The sequence below is a fragment of the Macaca nemestrina genome, chromosome 8 (assembly GCF_043159975.1).
Source record: "Macaca nemestrina isolate mMacNem1 chromosome 8, mMacNem.hap1, whole genome shotgun sequence".
NCBI lineage: Eukaryota > Metazoa > Chordata > Mammalia > Primates > Cercopithecidae > Macaca > Macaca nemestrina.
Window position 1 is genome coordinate 145,605,928 of NC_092132.1, and position 20,254 is coordinate 145,626,181.

Below are 20,254 nucleotides of genomic sequence, written 5' to 3' on the forward strand. Positions count from 1 at the left end.
TGCCTTGCCTTGCTAGTGAATTGTAAATAAGGTGAGAGAGAAAGTCATTAAGGATGACTCCTTCAGTTCTGCCTGTTACTAGACAAGTGCCTTTGGGCAAACTACTTAACCTCCTAGAAATTTATGTTTGAATAATGCTTTACAAGTCTATGGAAAACTTTCATATACACAGCTTACATCATTTTGTTTGATCCTTTCAACATACAAGGTTGTATACAAGTTTTAGTTATACCTGTTTTGTTTTGTTTTTTTTTAATGGACCTCAGAGAATTGAGTTAATCCTACTCGGTTGATGACTCATCGTTTTCATGATTGATTCCTTAAAAGGTTTCCTCTGTTGTTTATTTTCTTCGTCTCTAATTTTCACTCCCGTTTCCTGCCTCATCCACAATCCCTGTAGGCAACCATGTTAGTTGTTGCTATAAAATAGATAGCACTGTTGTGTATGGGTGCGTGCACACATGCACGTGTGAGTTTAATTTGCCTAACTGGGATTATGTTGTAGATCTTGTTCTGCTGCTTAATATGTTGATGCAATACCTTTTCAAGATCTCTTTATGTTGCTGAGTGTACAGCCATTTCACTGCTTCTGACAGCAGCACAGAATTCCAAAGTATCTAAAAGAACTTCCTTAACAGACCTTTTAGGTAACCTCCAACTCCCTGCTATCACAAACAACTCTGGTAAACATACTCATCCATGTCCCCTTATGTAGTCTTGTGCCATAATTCCTCTGGGACTGCACCTAGGATGGGATGGAGCCATAAAGTAGGCGCATATCTCATTTCACAAACTAATTGCTTTCCAGAATGACAGTTGAAGATTGCCTTCCCACGATGGTGCAGGAGAGGGTACCTCTTCTCTACTTTCTTACCAACATTTGGTATTGTCTTTCTAATTTTTCCGGTCTGAAGAGTGTGAAATAGTTACTGCTTTGTTTTAATTTGAATTTCATTACTTTTTAGTGAGTTTAATTATCTTTATATATGTTTGTGAGCAATATACTTAAAATTATTTTTCCTTTCTGTGAATTGCCTAATTTCTGTGGTCCACTTTGAAGCATTGGGTTTATTGTCTTTCTCATGTTGATTTGCGTGGGTTCCTTGTATACTCTGGGTATTTGTTCTTCATTTAGGCAGTACGAATGTCTTCTAGTGTGTCACCCATCTGTTATTTTTTTCTGTGGTGTCTTTTGTTGGACAGAAGTCTTTAATTTTAAAGTAAAACTTGCCAATGTTTTGCTTTATGATGTGTGGCTTGTCTTAAGAACTCCTTCCCTGTCCCCACATCACCAGGATGTTCTCCTACATATTCTTCCATTATAGCTTCATAGTTTTACTATTCATTTTTAGGTCTTTAATTCATTTGGATTCTATCTTTGTTTCAAGTGTGATAAGAACCTATTTTTCTCCATAGAGCAAGCCAGTTTTCTTAATCCCATCACCTGACAACCCAACCTTGGCTGGTTTATGTCAAGTTATCCTATATGTGCGGGTCTATTTCTGAGCTCTCTGTCATAATCCATTGGTTTATTAATCTGTTCTTTTGTCATCATCATACTCTCTTTCCTTCTGTGGCTTTGTGATGTGTCCAAAAATCAGATAGTGCTAGTTGCTCCACTTTCCTTTTTTTTTTTTTTTTGAAGTTGACAACTGTGTTTTGACCTTTATGTTTCCATGCAATTTTGGAAAGCTTGCTATATTCAAGGGATTTTTAAAAGTCTTTATTTAATGGTAATTGAAGAGTCACAGGCAGTTGCAAAAATTGCACATAGAGGTTTTAGAATCGTCCACTCAGCTTCCCCTAATGGTGACTTTCACTCTCATCCCTGTGAAGAGACCACCAAACAGGCTTTGTGTGAGCAACAAGGCTGTTTATCTCACCTGGGTGCTGGCGAGCTGAGTCTGAGGAGAGTCAGCGAGGCAGATGGGGGATAGGGGTGTTTTATAAAATGTGGGTGGGTAGTGGAAAATTACAGTCAAAGGGGGTTGTTCTCTGGCAGGCAGGGGCGGGGGTCACAAGGTGCTCTGTGGGGGAGCTTTTGAGCCAGGATGAGCCAGGAGAGGGAATTTCATAAGGTGATATCATCAGTTAAGGCAGGGACCCGCCATTTTCACTTCTTTTGTGGTGGAATGTCATCAGTTAAGGCAGGAACAGGGCATTTTCACTTCTTTTGTGATTCTTTAGTTACTTCAGGCCATCTGGATGTATATGTGCAGGTCACAGGGGATATGATGGCTTAGCTTGGGCTCAGAGGCCTGACAGTGACATGTTTTACAACTGTAGTGTAATCAAAATGAGAACAAAATAGGACATTCACACTGGTGCAGTACTATTCACTAGACCACAGACTTTATGCAATTTTCATAGGATTATTAAAAAATGAATTGTTTTGGATTTATAAATTAATTAATTTATAGATTAATTTATAGATTTATAGATTAATTGTTTTGGATTTATAGATGTTTGACATCTATAAATTTATAGATTAATTTATAGATGTCAAATTGACATCTTGACATCCATGAACAATATTACATTATTCAGATCTTCCTTTAAGTCCCTTAATGGAGCTTTAAGATGGTGTGTATGCTAGGTGCTGTACTAGGAGCTGAGGATGTAGAAATGAATCAAACATGGCTTCTACCTGAAAAAGCTAAGAACCATTATGAGAAATAAACAAACTAGAAAGTTTAATAAAGTATTTTAAATGCTATGATGGGGTATATACAGGGCATGAGTGGGACAATAAGGAGAAAAATAGAACTGAATCTGACAATTGATGTGAATCATAGGAATTTTGTGGAGCTCTTATGCTTTTAAAACATATTTTTCTTGGCCCACTGTTCTATAAGTAACTGACTAGAAACATTGAATAAATGAACGGAGAATACCTTAATAGTTTATAGCATATTTGTTCTGACATAAAGTAACAATTATTTTTAACTCCTCTAGTCATTCATTGTACTTTATAACAACTAAATAAAACCTGCCAAACAAAACAAAATTCACCTTACAAAATGAGTTAGTATGACAAGCATAGATGATATGGAAATTTACAAGAGAATAACCATATGTCTTGTACATTTTTTTTTCTTTTTTTACTGATAATTTGGTTGTGGTGTGTCTTTCACTTCCAGCTGAAGCAGAATGACAGTGATTTTTAAAACAGCTTTATTGAGGTACAGTCGACATGTAACACACTATATATATTTGAAGTGTAAACTTTGATGTGTTCTGATGTATATACACACCCTGAAACTGTCACCATAAGTTCAAGATAATGAATTTATCACCCCCAAAAGTTTTCTGGTGCCCTTTTGTAATCCTTTCCTTCTTTTCTTTTCCAAGTAGTCACAGATGAGTTTGCATTATCTAGAAATTTATGTCAATACATCATAAATCATGCAGTACTCTCTTTTGAGATTTGTCCATGTTGTATATATCAATAGTTCATTCTTTTTATTGCTGAGTACTAAGCATCCAGTGTGTAGGATTCCATAGTTCATTTATTCACCTGGTGATGGAAATGTGGGTTGTTTCCAGTTTGAGGCTGTTAAATAAAGTTGTTATTAATATTCTTCTGCAAGTCTTTGTATGAACATGTGGTTTCTTTTCTCTTGGGTGGCAAGCCATTTACTTGCCAGTGGAATGGCTGGATCAGATGTAGTTATGTGTTTTATTTTTTAAGAAGCTGCCCCAACTGTTTTCCAAAGTGCTTGTACCTACAGTTTTACATTCCTATGAGCAGTGTGTGAGAGTTCTAGTTCCTTCACATTCTTGTCAGCACTTGCTATGGTCTGTCTTTTAAATTTTAGTAATTCCGGTAGATGTTAAGTGTTATCTTATTGTGGCTTAAATTTGCATTTCCCTTTGACTAGTGGTGTAGAGCATCTTTTCATATGCTTATTTGCCATCCATATGTCTTTTTTTTTGGCTAAGTGACCATCCATATGTTTTGCCCATTTGTAATAGATTATTTGCTTTCTTATTGAGTTTTGAGAGTGTATGTTTGTATGTACATACACAGTCATGTGATTTATTGTATGTATGATGGTAGTCCCATAAGATTATACTGGACCTGAAAAGTTTCTCTTGCCCAGTGATGTTGTGTTTGTGGTGATGCTGCTATAAACAAACCTGGGCTGCCAGTTACACAACAATATAGCACATACAATTGCATACATCACATAATATTTGTAAATGACCATAAACGACTTTGTTACTGGTTTATGAATTTACTCTACTATACTTTTTATTGTTATTTTAGAGTATACTCCTTCTACTTCTAAAAAGAATGTTAACTGTAAAATGGCTTCAGGCAAGTCCTTCAAGAGTTATCCAGAAGGCATTATCATCATAGGAGATGACATCTCCGTGTATAATATTAATATTTCCCCTGAAGACCTTCCAGTGAGGCAAGATGTGGAGATGGAAGACAGTGACGTTGATGATCCTGATGCTGTGTAGGCCTAGGCTAATGTGTGTGTTTGTGTCTTAGGTTTTAACAAGAAAGTTTACCCCCCAAAATTTTTTAATCAAAAAAACTTATACAATGAGGATATAAAGAAGGAAAATATTTTTATATAGCTGTATGGTGTGTTTGTATTTTCAGCTTAGTGTTATTTCAAAAGAGACAAAACATTAGAGTTTAAAAAGTTTATAAAGTAGAAAAGTTACAGTAAAGTAAGGTTAATTTATTATTGAAGAAAGAAACATTTGAACAATAAATTTAGTGTAGCCTGTTGATGAAGTCTTCAGCAGCCTACAGGAATGCCCCGTGGCTTACCTTTTCATGCCCTTGAACTCTGTGTTTCAGAGAGCAGACGTTTTACATTTTGAACATGTCCAGTTTGTCAGTTTGTTCTTTTATAGATTGGGATTTTAGTGTCTTGTCTAAGAAACTGTTGCCTCACCTAAGTTCACAAATATTTTCTCTCATGTTTTCTTCTAGCAGTTTTCTAGCTTTAAGTTTTACATTTAGATAAGAGATCCCATTTTGAGTTAGTTTTTGTATATGGTTCATGGTTATAGATTCAAATTCTAAAAAAAAAAAAAAGCTATCCAATGGTTCCAGCACCGTTCGTTGAAAAGACTGACCTGTCTTCAATTGAATTGTCTTTGTATCTTTGTTCACCTGTAAGTGGATCTATTTCTGGACTCTTTTTTTTCTGTTCAGTTGATCCGTTTATCATCATGTCATTTTTACACTGTCTTAATTAATGTAGCTTTATAGTAAGCCTTGAAATTATGTAGTGTTAGCCATAAAACTTTGCTCTTATTCAAAGTTGTTTTGGCTATTTGAAGACAATTGCATTACCATATGAATTTTAGAATCACCTTTTCAGTTTCTATATGAAAGTCTGCTGTGATTTTGTTTGGAATTATGTTGTATCACTAGATGAATTTGGGGGAGAATTGACAATAAAAAGAACATTCTGGGTACATTACACAATCGTCGTCTGCAAATAAAGATAGTTTTACTTCTTCCTTTTTAATCCTTTTTTATTCTTTTTACCTTACTGCACTAGCTATAACCTTCAGTTACAATGTTGAATAGAAGTGATAAGAGTGAACATCTTTGTGTTATTCATGATTTTAGAGAAAAATAATTCAATCCTTCACCATTACATGTGCTATTAGATTTAGGGTTTTTTATTTTTATTTATTTATTTTTTTGGGGGGGGGGTTTGTAAATGCCCTTATCAGGTTGAGGAAGTTCCCTTCTGTTTCAAGTTTGCTGAGAAATTTTTGGGTTTTCATGTTTTTAAATCAGAAATGGATGTTAGATTTTTTTCAAATACTTTTACTTTTTTTTTTTTTTTTTGAGACAGAGTCTCACTCTGTCACCCAGACTGGAGTGCAGTGGCTCAATCTCAACTCACTGCAACCTCTGCCTCCTGGGTTCAAGCAATTCTCTTGCCTCAGCCTCCTGAGTAGCTGGGACTACAGGCACATACCATCACGCCTGGCTAATTTTTTGTATTTTTAGTAGAGATGGAATTTCACCGTGTTAGCCAGGATGGTCTCGATCTCCTGACCTTGTGATTAGCCTGCCTCGGCCTCCCAAACTGCTGGGATTACAAGCGTGAGCCACGGCACCGGGCCCTTTTATTTTTTATAAATTGATACATAGTATGTATCACTTGGAAGTAAGTGATACCTGAAGTGAACTATTTTCCTATGCTCCAGAAATATCTCTCTACAAACACTTAACACATTAGTTACAGATCTTTTTCCTATTCTTTGAAATAAGGCCCCAAATAATCTCCATCAAAACAATTAGCCTGATGGGAATTACTTTGTATATTTGAAATTGAAAAAAAGACATATATTTTAAGTAATGTATGGCTCACATTTTAATGATGCAGCCTTGCTGCTTCCTTAATTAGACTAATTGAGGAGAAGAAAGTAAATGTAGATGGTAACTACAACTATATTCTCTTTTCGAAGAAATAATAATATATTTAAAGTTAGTAGTATATGTGTTCCTAAACATGATTTGCAATTTCTTACAGATTTGTGGGATCACTGGGTACCATCATCATAAAATGTAAAGATTTTCGAATTATTCAGTTGGATATTCCTGGAATGGAGGAATGCTTGAATATAGCCAGTTCCATTGAGGTAAGGATTTTGGAAGCAAAATCTAATGAAACATACTTTTATATTATGACTCATTGTAGCTCTTCCATTTCTTCATTAGATAATTTAGTCATGTTCTCTGACTCAAATACTGAAGATTGATAGGAAAAGCCTCACCCTGGTTCACTGTTATATGAGTGTAATGGGACTTTCTTGACTTCCGGCAGTGTCTGGTGTTAACTCGTTTTATATGAACAGCTCAATTCCATGAGTTGCTTGGAATTCCATGGAATTGCATTTCCAATGGCTTTATGGAATTTCCATGAGTTCATACTGGTTAAATAACAGATACTGTTTCACTTGAGTGTATATGAATTCTTATTTAGGGAAACCATTAGAAGATTTAGTAAAGAGGTTCTTGGGAGAAATTTTAAAGTTTTGCTTGATGTTTTATGTTCACTATACAAACCTTGGTATTTTCTCAGTGCCGAAGACTGTGAACTTCTTTTTCTTTACTTGAGGTTTGTTCAAGTAAAATCTTATATGGAATTCTAAACCAATAAAATAGATACCGTTAGAATTGCTTTTAGTCACATTACAGTGAGTAGATATGGCCTGGGGGGACCTAGAAGCCCTCATTGACTCGACTCTTCCCACCTGCCCTCTAGAGAGTTCCTCAGAGACACTGCAAACCACTAGTGAGTTAACCAGTGCACTGTTCACTTCTCTACCAGGTTAGCAGCTAGAAGTGAAATTGTTTCTTCTTGAATATACTAGTATATCTTCTGTAATAAATACAATTCTAAAAATTTGAATAGAAATATTAATAAATTACAATATTGTACTATATCATTACTCATATATATACATTATTACATGTATTAGTATATTATTGAATCATAGCAGAGTTTGATTCTTGATTTCACCACTTGGTAGCTTGTGACCATTGGTAAAGTACTTAACATCTCTCTGATTTGTTTTCTACTTTTTATAAAACAAAGATAATAGAACCGATCTTTTCGGACTGTTGTAAGAATGGTATTAGTTGATGTGTGTCGAATACTTAGTGTAATACTTGGTAAATATCAGCTACCATTTGAGGGTCCTCTGTCATTACTTACTATAATTTTATGGTGATGAGTTTTTTTAAAAATTGTGGTTAGAAAACACCTAACATAAGATTTACAGTCTTAACCATTTTTAAGTGTACAGTTTAGTAGGGTATAATAACTTTATTCACATTGTTGTGCAGTAGATCTGCACTACTTTTTCATCTTGCAAAATTGAAACTCTGTGTTAAACAACACCCCATTTTCCCTCCTCTCCAACTCCTGATAACCCCCTTTCTACTTTCTGTTTCTCTGAATTTGACTACTTTAGGTATCTCGTATCAGTAGAATCATAGTACGTAGTCTTTTTGTGACTGGTTTTTTTCACTTAGCATAATATCCTCACAGTTCATCTGTGTTGTCAACTCTGACTTTTTGAGGCTGAGTAATATTCCATTGTATGTGGTGAGACTTTTTATTAAAAAGTTATTTCTTTTCTAAAGCAAGTGACTATCACCAGTGATTGTAGTTTTTTGTTTGTTTTTAGTAATCTGAATTTTCATGTATCAATTTGCTTAAGACAGGGTATGTTTGCTTTATATTTATATAAACAATATTGAATATTGGCTCAGATGACAAATAATATAAATTTTACTTGGATAGTTTAAATGGAAGAGCTCACACTGTTTTCTTTCTATTCTAACCAACTATTTTGATATACACTGAAATTTTAAATTGCCTTATTTTAAATTATTGCCACTAAATTATGTCAGTTGATCTTAGGTTTATAGTACTTTCTAGACTACTATAAGGGCATAGATTTTTTTTTTTCCATGTTTGTATAACTAATCTGGACTTTGTGTCCAAAAAATGCTATCAGCTTAGCTATTAAAAATGGGTAGAAAGTCTTAAAAATCCGTAGGTAGGATTTTAGTGATTTTTAAAACAGGAATAGAGAAATAGAGAAAAAACTGTTATAGTACTAAGTAAATGGTACATAACACATTTCTTCCTGCCTTTGTTGAATTTTACTTAAGGAAATGAGAAGATGAACTGAACTGTTTGTCTTACACATCTGTCATTTGGAAGTAATGCATGATGTTGATTTGATATAATTTGTTAGGTTGAATGAGAATGCATGTAGTTTATAGACTGTTAAATTGAAATAATGTCCCACTATTTGGGCATTTGGGCAGAGGAACATTACCCACTTCCATTGAGCATGTGTGTGTTTATGGGTTTTGTGTTTTTTTTCAGTTAGGAGATTGGATTTTCACTGACCAGTCTCCGTTTTTCTTATCCCTTTGTGACAAGTGATCTGTAAGGTGGCTGTTTGGTTGGTGTCAGAGATGCTGTCTGTGGTGAGGCACAGTGGTAAAGGGAAAGGGGAAGTGTGCTACCCACTTGCTGACGCTGATCAGTTGTTTAAGTCGCTGTATATATTTTAAAGCTCTTTAGAAACTGACTGATCATATAGAAGCCCTTAGGACTGAAAAGAAGCCATAAATTATGAGCTCATTTGACCTCAGAAAATGAATGATCTGTTAAATGTGCTTACAGCATAGTGAATAACATAGTGAACCTGTCCTCTATCCTTTTCCTGGCACACAATCCCTCCTGCTGGCCCTCTACCCTTCCCCGAATACATCTGGATGTGATTTATGAGTAACAATTGAATTTCTCATATAGCATAGCTGAGATGTCCTTTGTAATTAGGAGTCCACGTACTCAAATATATTCAGCTGCCACACATAGAATCCCATTGGAAGAATAGCTGGCAAGTGCTCAGTTCTCTAAATTGTAGCAATAAGTTGGTGAAACTTGTTTTTCTGTGTTTCACCTGCCTGTGGAATTGAAATGTTTTCAGTTCTCTCAGCATTAATGTGTTTAAAGGAAAATACCTCTTTCTAGTGACATAAGATCTCAAGATGAAATGTGAATGCTTATTGCCTATCAGAGTGGTTGCTGACTTGCATTTAAAATAGTGGTGGTTCTGATTGATGGCAGCCCTGAGTTAGGTCAGACATGGACACTGGCTGTTCTGCTTCTGGTTGGTGTGGTTGGCAGCCAAAGACAATATAAATGTAGGAAAAAAAAATATGTATATACATTTATATGGATAATGGATTATACAGCCATGCTTCTCTCTATTTTGTTTTAAGAGGTAGGGGAGAAGGTTTCATGATTTATAGATGGATAGAAGAATAACTTTAGTTGGGGATATTTTTGCTAAACTGCTGAGCTGTATGTCCAGTCTACTATTGAGTACTCATGGGCCTATCCTTTTGCATGCCTGGTCTTCCTCTGACCTGGAGGGAGATGACGGCATTCTGAGCATTGCTGTTGGGCTTCCTCCTCCCGTCCAGGTGAATGTTGCCATCATTCCTGCAGTTTGAATTATGCTAATTGATATGGCATCCTTTTCCCCTCCCCACCCCACCCCCCCAACCCCAGTCATGGAAATGCTTTTTTCCATAATCCCCCTGACAGAAGGAAGAATCTGCCTAGTGATAGAGACTGTTCTGTCTGTCTGTTCCTCCCATCTACTCAGGTTTTCATATGTCTGTTATCCAGGATTCAAGTGCTCCAGATCAATAGAGGCCCATTTGGGGATGATAGAGTTATTGCCCCCATTTGAGAATAGATCCCTGCAGCATAAGGATATGATGATACCTGACCAAATGGCATACCAGTCTAGGAAGGGAGGAAGTGAACATTGGTGCAATTTCTACGTATGTAGAGCATGTAATAGCTGAAATTGGCCAGGTGTGGTGGCTTACGCCTGTAATCCCAGCACTTTGGGAGGCTGAGGTGGGCAGATCACCTGAGGTCAGGAGTTCAAGGCCAGCCTGGCCAACATGGTGAAACCCCATCTCTACTAAAAATACAAAGAAATAGCTGGGCATGGTGGCGGGCACCTGTAATCCCAGCTACTCAGGAGGCTGAGGAAGGAGAATCGCTTGAACCCGGGAGGCGAAGGCTGCAGTGAGCCAAAATCGTGCCATTGCACTCTAGCTCGGGTGACAAGAGCAAAACTGTCTCAAAAAAAAAAGCGGGAATTATTTTCGATTTTATTATGTGCCAGACACTGTTCTAAGCCTGTTACACACATTATCTCTCTTAATGCTCCAACAACCCTATGAAGTAGGCATGTTATTTCCCCCATTTTACAGTTGAGGAAACTGAGGCATAGAGTGGTTACATGGCTTTCCTGCTGCACTGCTAGGACTTGGAATTTCAGTTCAGCATTCCAATTCCCATCTGACTGTAGACCTCTAAGCTGTATCATCCTTTTTTACAGTTACTAACCCACTCTGATTTCAAATAATTTACATAAGTTTATTTAGGTAATACTGGATTTTGAGCTAAGACCTTACTGCCTAGCCAAAAACTGATCCCCAGAAATACTTAGACCTTTTTATTAAGCTTTATTAAGTGATGTCAAGAGGTGTTATTTGATTTTTCTTCTAGAATTCATATGCACATTTTTTTGTTCTTTTTTTCATCCTGTCAACACTTTTGAGTGTGTGTTATGTGTCAGATGCCTTGTTAGATACTAGAAGCATGGAAATCAGCTTCGTAAGACTGTGATTGTGTCTAGTGATAAACACAATGTTAGAGAAACATACTGAGTGCCCATCATTATTAGACCATGTTTGCTTAATACTAATTTGTCACTTAGAATGTGTTTCCAATTGTGGGTGTTTCTTTTTTGTCTTTCTTTTCTTTTTGCCCCCAGGCATTGTCTACCCTGGACTCCATCACTCTGATGTACCCTTTCTTTTACCGTCCTATGTTTGAAGTGATAGAAGATGGCTGGCATTCCTTCCTTCCTGAGCAAGAATTTGAACTCTATTCCTCAGCTGTGAGTTAACTTTTGAGAACTGTGGATTATGAGAAGTAACCCAATACCTTATTTGACTTGTGAAAATGATCACTTCTTTTGAAGAGTAATAAGGTGAAGTTGACTTATCCATTCCTAATCTTATATTTAAAAGGATTGAAGCCATATAGAGTATGATCTCTGATCACAAAGGAATTAAATTAATAATCAATAATTCTAAGATATCTAGGAATACCCCCAAGTATTTCTAAATTAAACAGAGCACTTGTAAATAATCTATGTGTCAAAGAAATTAGAAAACATTTTGAACTGAATGATAATGGTAATGTAGCATATTGAAATTTGTGGAATATAGACAGCTAAGGCAGTGTTTAGAGATAAACTTATAGCTTTAACATTTTTACTAGAAAAGAAAGAAAAGCCTAAAATTATAGACCTAAGCACCAACTTAAGAAGCTAGAAAAAAAGAGCAAAGTAACTAGAAAGAAAAAATAATAAAAATAAGAGCAGAAAGCAATAAAATAACTAGAATAAGCAAGTTTAGCAAAGTTGGTTGATCTAAGATCAGTATACAAAAATGAATTGGCGACAAGCAATCTGACAATGAATAAAATATTTAGGAATAAATTTAACAAAAGAAATTCAAGATCTATACACTGAAAGACACAAAACATTGTTGGAAGAAGTTACAAGATATCTAAATGAAAGGAGAGATATAATATATTGTGTACATCACTTGGAAGACAATATAGTTAAGGTTAGTGGTTGGCTGACTTTTGTGAAAGACCATTAGATAGTACATATTTTAAGCTTTGCGGGTCGTGTGGTCTCTATTATCACTGCTGAACTCTGTTGTTGTTGCATGAAGCAAGCAATCAGATGGGACATCAATGAATGGATGGTGCTATGTTCTAGTAAACTTTATTTGCAGAAACAAGCAGCAGGCTGGATTTGGCTCATTACAGTGGCAGTTCTCCCTAAATTGATCTATAGAGTCAGTGCAATCCCTGTTAAAATTCTAATAGGTGTTTTTGTAGAAATGGACAAAATGATATAAATTTTATGGAAATGCAGATTTAAGTATGTAAGTTTGTATGGAAAGTCAAAACAGCTTTGACAAAACACTTGATTATAAAACTTACTGTAAAGCCACAGTAATCAAGAGAGTATGGTATTGGCGTGAGGAAAGACATAAAGACCAATGGAACAGAATACAGGGTATAGAAATAAACCTTCCCTTTAATGGTCAGTTGATTTTTGATAAAAGTACCAATAAAATTCAATTGGGAAAAGATAGCTTTTTCAACCAATAGCATTGGAGCAATTGGATATCCATATGTAAAAAAAGATAAACCTAGACCCTTACCTCATATCATCCACAAAAATTAACTAAAATGTATTATAGACCTAAACATAAGAACTAAAACTATCAAACTGCTTTAAGAAAGCACAGTAGAAAATCTTTATGACCTTCAGTTGGGCAAAGATTTCTTAGATATGACACCAAAAGTGACTGAAAGCAGATAAAGCAGATTAGCGATTTCCTAGTATTGGGTGTTACACAGGTGTATACAGCAGTCAAGACTCATGAAATTGTGTAGTCAAAATGGGTCCAGTTTATTTTTTATAAGTTTTGTTGACTGAAAAGAAGATAAAAGAATAATGCAAAGGTTAAGTAGCTGATTAGAAACAGCTAAGGAGAAAATAAGTGATTTGGAATATAGATCCGAAATAATTACTCAGAATACGGAACAGAGAAGGAAGATGGAAAAACAGAGAGGTTAGACACATGCATGCGTAATAAAGGAATAAGATCCAATATTTATCGCATGGGAGTTTAGGATAAAAGATGATAGAGGCTGGGTGTGGTGGCTGACACCTATATTCCTAGCACTTTGGGAGGCTGAGGCAGGCAGGTCACTTGAGCTCAGGAGTTTGAGACCAGCCTAGGCAACATGGCGAAACCCCATCTCTATGAAAAAATTTAGCTAGGTGTGATGACGTATGCCTGTGGTCCCAGTTACTTGGGGTCTGAGGTGGGAGAATTGCTTGAGCCCAGGAGGTTGAGGTTGCAGTGAGCAGTGATCATGCTGCTGCACTCCAGCCTGGGTGAGAGAGCAAGATGCAAGACCCTGTCTACAAAAAAAAAGAAGAAGAAGAAGAAAAAAAAGTTGATGATGATAGAAGAAAGACAATATTCAAATACATAATAGTTGATAACTCTCCAGAATCAGTAAAAGTTACTGAACCCTTAAGCTAAGGTATGCCAGCAAATACCATACAAGATAATAAAAAAACTTTAGACATGTTGTTGCTCAGCTACTGAACAATAAAGCAAAGAAAATACCACAAAATTAAAGAAAAGACAAATTGCCTGCATGGTGTTAGATTAACAGAGGAAAAAAATTTGATCAATATCTATTCATGCTAAACGCTCTTAGAGTTGGATTTGAAGGGAATTTCTTTAATCTGATAAAGGATGGCTACCAAAACCAAAAACACAACAAAAACAAATCTTGTATCATTCTATCTAAGTTCAAGAATGAGACAAGGATGTCCATTATCACTACTCCTAGTCAGCTCAATAAGACAACAAGGAAAAATATAGGGTATAGGGATTGAAATGAAGGAAGCAAAATTGTCATTATTTATTGATTATATGCTTGTCTTTATAGGAAAAGGAAAGAATCTTGAGATCATAGGCATTTCTCTACACCAAACACAAGTTTAAAGAGATGCAGTTAAAATGCAACAAAGATTATAGGGTTTCTAGGACTATATCTAAGAAAAGATAGTAAGACTTTTATTGAGAGAATTATAAAAATTTATGGAAAAATTTTTAAAAGCTTAAATAAATGGAGAGATAATATACTCATGGATAGAGAGACTGAATATTCTGAAGATGTAACTCATTCCCTCCAATTTATAAAGTCAATACAATCTTAATAAAAACCCCAGTTGGTTTTTACATTGAATTTGATAAAAGTTACCTGGTGGAAGACCAAAAGACCAAGAGGAGCCAAGTTACTCTTTGAAGTACAAAAAGGTGAGAGGAGGAGACTTAGCCTACTAGATACCAAACTTATTGTAAAAGCTCTAGGAGTTACTTAAGTGGGCTAGTGGGACAGGATAGAGAGCACAGTACATTGGGACCGACAGAAGCCGCATTGCAGATCAATGGAGAGCCCTATCATTCTCCAGAGTAGGAAATCAATAAATAAGATATCATAGCGAAAATTCAAGAAATAACAATATAATCGTGTTATTTAGAAATGTAAAGCTAAACACCAAAAAAGCTAAAAATGTTGAAAATGATTGTCTTTGGGGAAAGCAAATTGGGATGGGCTAGCAAGGAACAGATAACTACATTTTTAAAAAAATAATAAATCTTTAGAAACTGTGTTTTTTAAAATTAATTAATTTATTATTTTTTGAAACAGAATCTCACTCTAGTTGCCCAGTCTGGAGTGTAGTGGCACTATCACAGCTCCCTGCAGCCTCGACTTCCTGCGCTCACGTGTTCTTTCACCTCAGCATCCTAAGTAGCTGGAACTAAAAGCGCGTGCCACTGTGCCTGGCTAATTTTTGCATTTTTAGTGGAGACAGGGTTTGGCCATGTTGCCGTGGCTGGTCTTGAACTCCTGGACTCAAGCAGTTTGCCTGCCTTGGCCTCTCAAAGTGCAGGGATTATAGGTGTGAACCACTGTGCCCAGCCTAGAAACTATGTTTTTAAAACTGGTAACATAAATAACTTCGAAAAGTGAAAAAAAATAATTAAAAATGTGATACTGTATCTTATAAAATCATTTTTTTAAAGTAATAATCTTGTCCTATAGTACATCTAACATACTTTTTAGCTTTATCTTCCTGCTCTTGTAACCCATGGTTAGGCCAACTCAGATATACAGAACATATTGAAATTTACATATAATTTGATTTTTTTTTTTTTTTTTTTAACTGTAAAACCTTTTGACAGTCTTCAAGGTGTTTTCAGTTTTGGTGTTTCAAATAAGTTGTCATTTGATAGTTTTATATTATATACTTTTAGTCCTTAGAGTATTCAGTTTGAAATTATTTCATTGACTCCTAAGCTTAACCTTCCTTAGTATTGAGTTGTTACTGTTTTAAGAAAGGTTTTACCAATCTTAGTACATTTTTTACCTTTTTTACAAGAAAAGAACAAAGGACTTGACGTAGATAGTAGCTCTGTTCTCATCTGTTCTGGGGATGCATTATCTGGAGTCTTACAGTCTTACTTATGCTTTTAGAGGATCATTAACAAACTAAATGGGACCCAGAAAAGGAAGAAGTGGGACGTTGGCCATGGTAATTGTGGATGTGCTTAATATATTTAACTTGGAGAATAGAACACTAAGGAGAAACAACTGTCTTTCAAACATTTGATGGGATACCATGTGAAATAGGGAACTTGTCCTGTGTTTTCTGAAAGTACGGTAAAAACCAATAGAGGAAGCTACAGAGCAACAAGTTTTGCTCAGTATGAGAAAGAATTTTCTAGGAACTGGTGATACCTAGGAATGCAGGAAGCTGGCCCTGAACCGTGGAGCTCCTTTTCTGTGCAGCTACTTATATATAAGCTAGAGATCCTCCTGTTAAATTCCTGAGAAATGGCTTCTTCATCAGTGAAAGTTGACCTCTAAGGTCTTTTAAAATTTCTCAGATTATTTTGTGACATTGAGATAGTTGCTTAGCTTTGAAGTATTTTGTGTTTTTCAGACCAGTGAATGGAGGCTAAGCTATGTCAATAAGGAATTTGCTGTCTGTCCCTCTTACCCGCCAATTGTCACAGTGCCCAAATCCATCGATGATGAAGCGCTTCGGAAGGTAGCTACATTTCGACATGGAGGGCGCTTCCCAGTACTAAGCTATTATCACAAAAAAAATGGGATGGTAAGTGCACAGCACTACTGCTTGATGTACTGAAAGGCTTGGCTTGGGGATCTTTTCATAGAAATGTTCCCTTTTTCTATTTGTCTGTTCACTGAAATGATTGTCCAGGTCTCCACCACGAGGGCTTCCTTAGTGTAAGCTTTAGGGAATCAGGAGTAGAGTGTTTTCTGTGGTGAGGATGTGATGCTGAATTCTTCCCATGATCCTGCTCAGCCGTATAAAAGCCCTGATAGCTTTATCTCCAGGACACTATACAAAGGAAACTAGTGTTTATTTGATGCTTACAGCAACATTCTTCTGGTAGAAAAATGAGAAATTTCTCTGTGCAGAATAATGATAAAAGACTTGAATTTTTCTTACCAACTTTCCATGTGAAAGGTGAATTGAGCAGACGTATTTATTTTCAAAGGCGAGAAGAGTGATGCTCATGTCATTTAGTCACAACTCTAGTAAACACTGGAGTCAGGATTAAACAAGGAGTTAAGATAACTACCTTGTAATGGTGGTCTCTTGAAAGAACTCTAAACCATTCACCAGGGAAGACATTAGTATAGTAGACACTGATTTCTTGAGAAAAGTTTCAAAAGCAAACATTTCCAGATATATAGTTGGTAGGGTAGTTTTTGGAAACAAGTAGTTAAATCCTGGAATACTGAAAAGGATGGTAGAGGCCACTGGAGAATAAATAATAGACAATCAGCTTCTGAGGTATTGGAAATGATTTCCCAAACAATGAGAACAGTGTTTGAACTTTTGAATTTTGCCACTGGTGCCTTTACTTTTTATAATTCTTGTTAAAACCTACCAACTCTATGTATGTTCAGTTGAAGTCAAGGTTTACTGGCTCATAGGCCATTATTGTCTTATTACAGGGCCAGGTCTACAGGTATTTGATTCACACACTAAATGAATTGCAATATTTGATATTGAAGAGGTGATATAATTTATTATGTGACAGTGTTTTGAGACAGAGAAACTGTGTAAAAGCTCCAGGCTTATCTTTTACAGTTATTAACTGTTATCAATACATGCAAATATTTATTTGTTTATGGATCAAATCCATCTCCAGAGTGTCACACAATTGTTTTTGAGATACTCTTAATCTAATTTCTTTCTGTTTTCAGAAACTGTAAAAGCAACTGCTGTTGAATTTTCAGCTCTATTGTGCTTCTAGGTAATTATGCGAAGTGGTCAGCCACTCACTGGCACAAATGGGAGGAGGTGCAAGGAAGATGAGAAGCTGATAAATGCTACCCTCAGGGCGGGAAAGCGTGGCTACATCATTGACACCCGATCCCTGAACGTGGCTCAGCAAGCTAGAGCCAAAGGAGGTGGTTTCGAACAAGAAGCTCATTATCCCCAGTGGAGGCGAATTCATAAGTCCATTGAGAGGTAAAAGATTCCAGAGATAGTAAGGACTCTTATTAGAAGCTAATTACAGTGGGTAAGCCCTTAGCCATTTGAAAATCACAAGTGCTCAAATTAACCTATGCATTAATCTAGGGTCAATGATTGTCTAGCCATCTTCTCATTTTTTTTAGTCAGCTTTATTAAGGTTTAATTGACATACAAATTATATGTATTTGTGATGTGCACTCTGCTGTTTTGATATACATATACGTTGAGAACTGATTAAGTGAATGAACACAACTATCACCTCACATAGTTACCATTTTTTTGGACGGTGAGAACATTTAATATCCTCTCAGCAGTTTTCAGGGATACGATATATTATTTTTAACTACAGTTACCATGCTATACAATAGACCTGCAGAACTAATTCCTCCTAAGTGAAACTTTGTAACCTTTGATCAACATCTCCCCATATCTGTGTCCCTTCTACCCCGAACCCTCCTGCCACTTTCTCTTCCTCTGGCAGCCACCATTCTACTCTCTGTTTCTATGAGTTTAACTTGTTTAGATTCCACATGTAAGTGAGTGCATGCAGTGTTTATCTTTCTGTGCATGGGTGCCTGGCTTATTTCATGTAGCATGATGTCATCCAGGTTCATCCATGCTGTGGCAAATGACAGGTTTCCCGTCTTTTTTATTTTTATTTTATTTTGTTGAGATGGAGTCTTGCTCTGTCACCCAGGCTGGAGTGCAGTGGCACGATCCCAGCTCACTGCAATCTCTGCCTCCCGGGTTCAAGTGATTCTCCTGTCTCAGCTTCCCAAGTAGCTGGGACCACAGGTGCCTGCCACCATGCCTGGCTAATTTTTGTATTTTTAGCAGAGACCAGGTTTTGCCATGTTGGCCAGGCTGGTCTCGAGCTCCTGACCTCAAGTGATCCGCCTGCCTCAGCCTCCCAAAGTGTTGGAATTATAGGCATGAGCCACTGCTCCTGGCCTACCCTCTTTTTTAAGGCTGAATAGTATTTTATTGTGTATCGTACCACATTTTCTTAATCCATTCATCCATTGACGGGCATTTAGGTTGAATCCGTATCTTGGCTATTGTGAATAGTGCTGCAGTGAACATGGGAATGCAGATACCTCTTTGAGATCCTGATTTCATTTCAGATATTCGAAATACTTACCCAGAAGTGGGATTACTGGATCTTATCGCAGTTTCATCTTTAATTTTTTTGAGGAGCCTCCATACTGTTCTCCACAGTGGCCATACTAATTTACATTCCCACCAGCATTGTACAGGGGTTCCCTTTTGTCCATATTCTCAACAACAGTTGTTAAATCTTGTCTTTTTAGTAATAGCCATTCTAACAGGTGTGAGGTGATATCTCATTGTGGTTTTGAATTTCATTTCTCTGATGATAAGTGATGCAGAGCATTTTTTTTTTCAAATACCTATTCACCATTTGCATGTCTTCTTTTGAGAAATGTCTGTTCAGGTCTTGCGCATTCTTTAATCAGGTCATGTGTTTTCTTGCTATTGAGTTGAGTTTCTTACATATTTTGGATATTAACCCCTTATCCAGTGTATTATTTGCCAGTGTTTTCTCCCATTCCATAGGTTGTCTCTTTACTCTGTTGTTTTGCCGTGCAAAAACTTTTTAGTTTGATGCAGTCTCATTTGTCTATTTTTGCTTTTGTTGCCTGTACTTTTGAGGTCATATCCAAAAAATCTTTGCCCAGACCAATGTCAAGAAGCTTTTTCCTTACGTTTTCCTCTAATTATTTTTACAGTTTCAGGTCTTATGTTTAACTCTTTAATCTACTTTGAGTTGATTTTTGAGTATGGTGTGAGGTAAGGGTCGAGTTTCTTCTGCATGTGCATACTCAGTTTTCCCACCACCACTCATGGAAGAAACTCCTTTCCCCATTGTATGTTCTCGGCAGCTTTTTCAAACATCAATTTGCCATAAATGAATGGATTTATTTCTGGGCTCTATTGTATTCCATTAGTCAGTGTGTCTGTTTTTATGCCAGTGCCAAGCTGTTTTGATTGCTATAGCTTTGTAGCATACTTCAAAATCAGGTAGTGTGTGAGGCCATCAGGAACAGGGCTTTTCTTCGATGGGAGACCTTTTTAATCTTCTTCCTCATTATTGGTCTGTTCAGATTTTCTTTCTTCATGACTCAGTATTGGTAGGTTGTATGCTTCTAGGAATTTATCCATTTCTTCTAGATTATCCAGTCAATTTGTCAATGTGTAATTGTTCACAGTCTCTTATGATCCCTTGTATTTCTGTGATACCGGTTGTAATATCTCATCTTTCATTTCTAATTGTATTTGCATTGTTTTTCTCTCTGTTTTTAGTGAAAGAACCTTTAGCTAAAGGTTTGTCAGTTTTATCTTTCTTTTTGAACAGTCAGCCCTTGTGTTTGATAAGTGAAAGCCATGCTCTTGGAGGCCTGCAGGAGTCCCTGTCACTAGCATTCTTTCTATAAGCCAGCCCTGTGGT

General features: G+C 36.4%; 1 protein-coding gene across 1 annotated transcript in view; it reads left to right on the forward strand.

The window, feature by feature from the left end:
* The window catches only part of LOC105491174 (myotubularin related protein 9), a 43,206-nt gene that overhangs the window by 3,730 nt on the left and 19,222 nt on the right, over positions 1 to 20,254 (forward strand). Inside the window, exons 2-5 of the mRNA XM_011757336.2 lie at positions 6,519 to 6,627; positions 11,374 to 11,499; positions 16,216 to 16,389; positions 17,564 to 17,781. Coding sequence (XP_011755638.2) covers positions 6,519 to 6,627; positions 11,374 to 11,499; positions 16,216 to 16,389; positions 17,564 to 17,781 — 627 coding nt within the window. The remainder of the gene's footprint in view (positions 1 to 6,518; positions 6,628 to 11,373; positions 11,500 to 16,215; positions 16,390 to 17,563; positions 17,782 to 20,254) is intronic.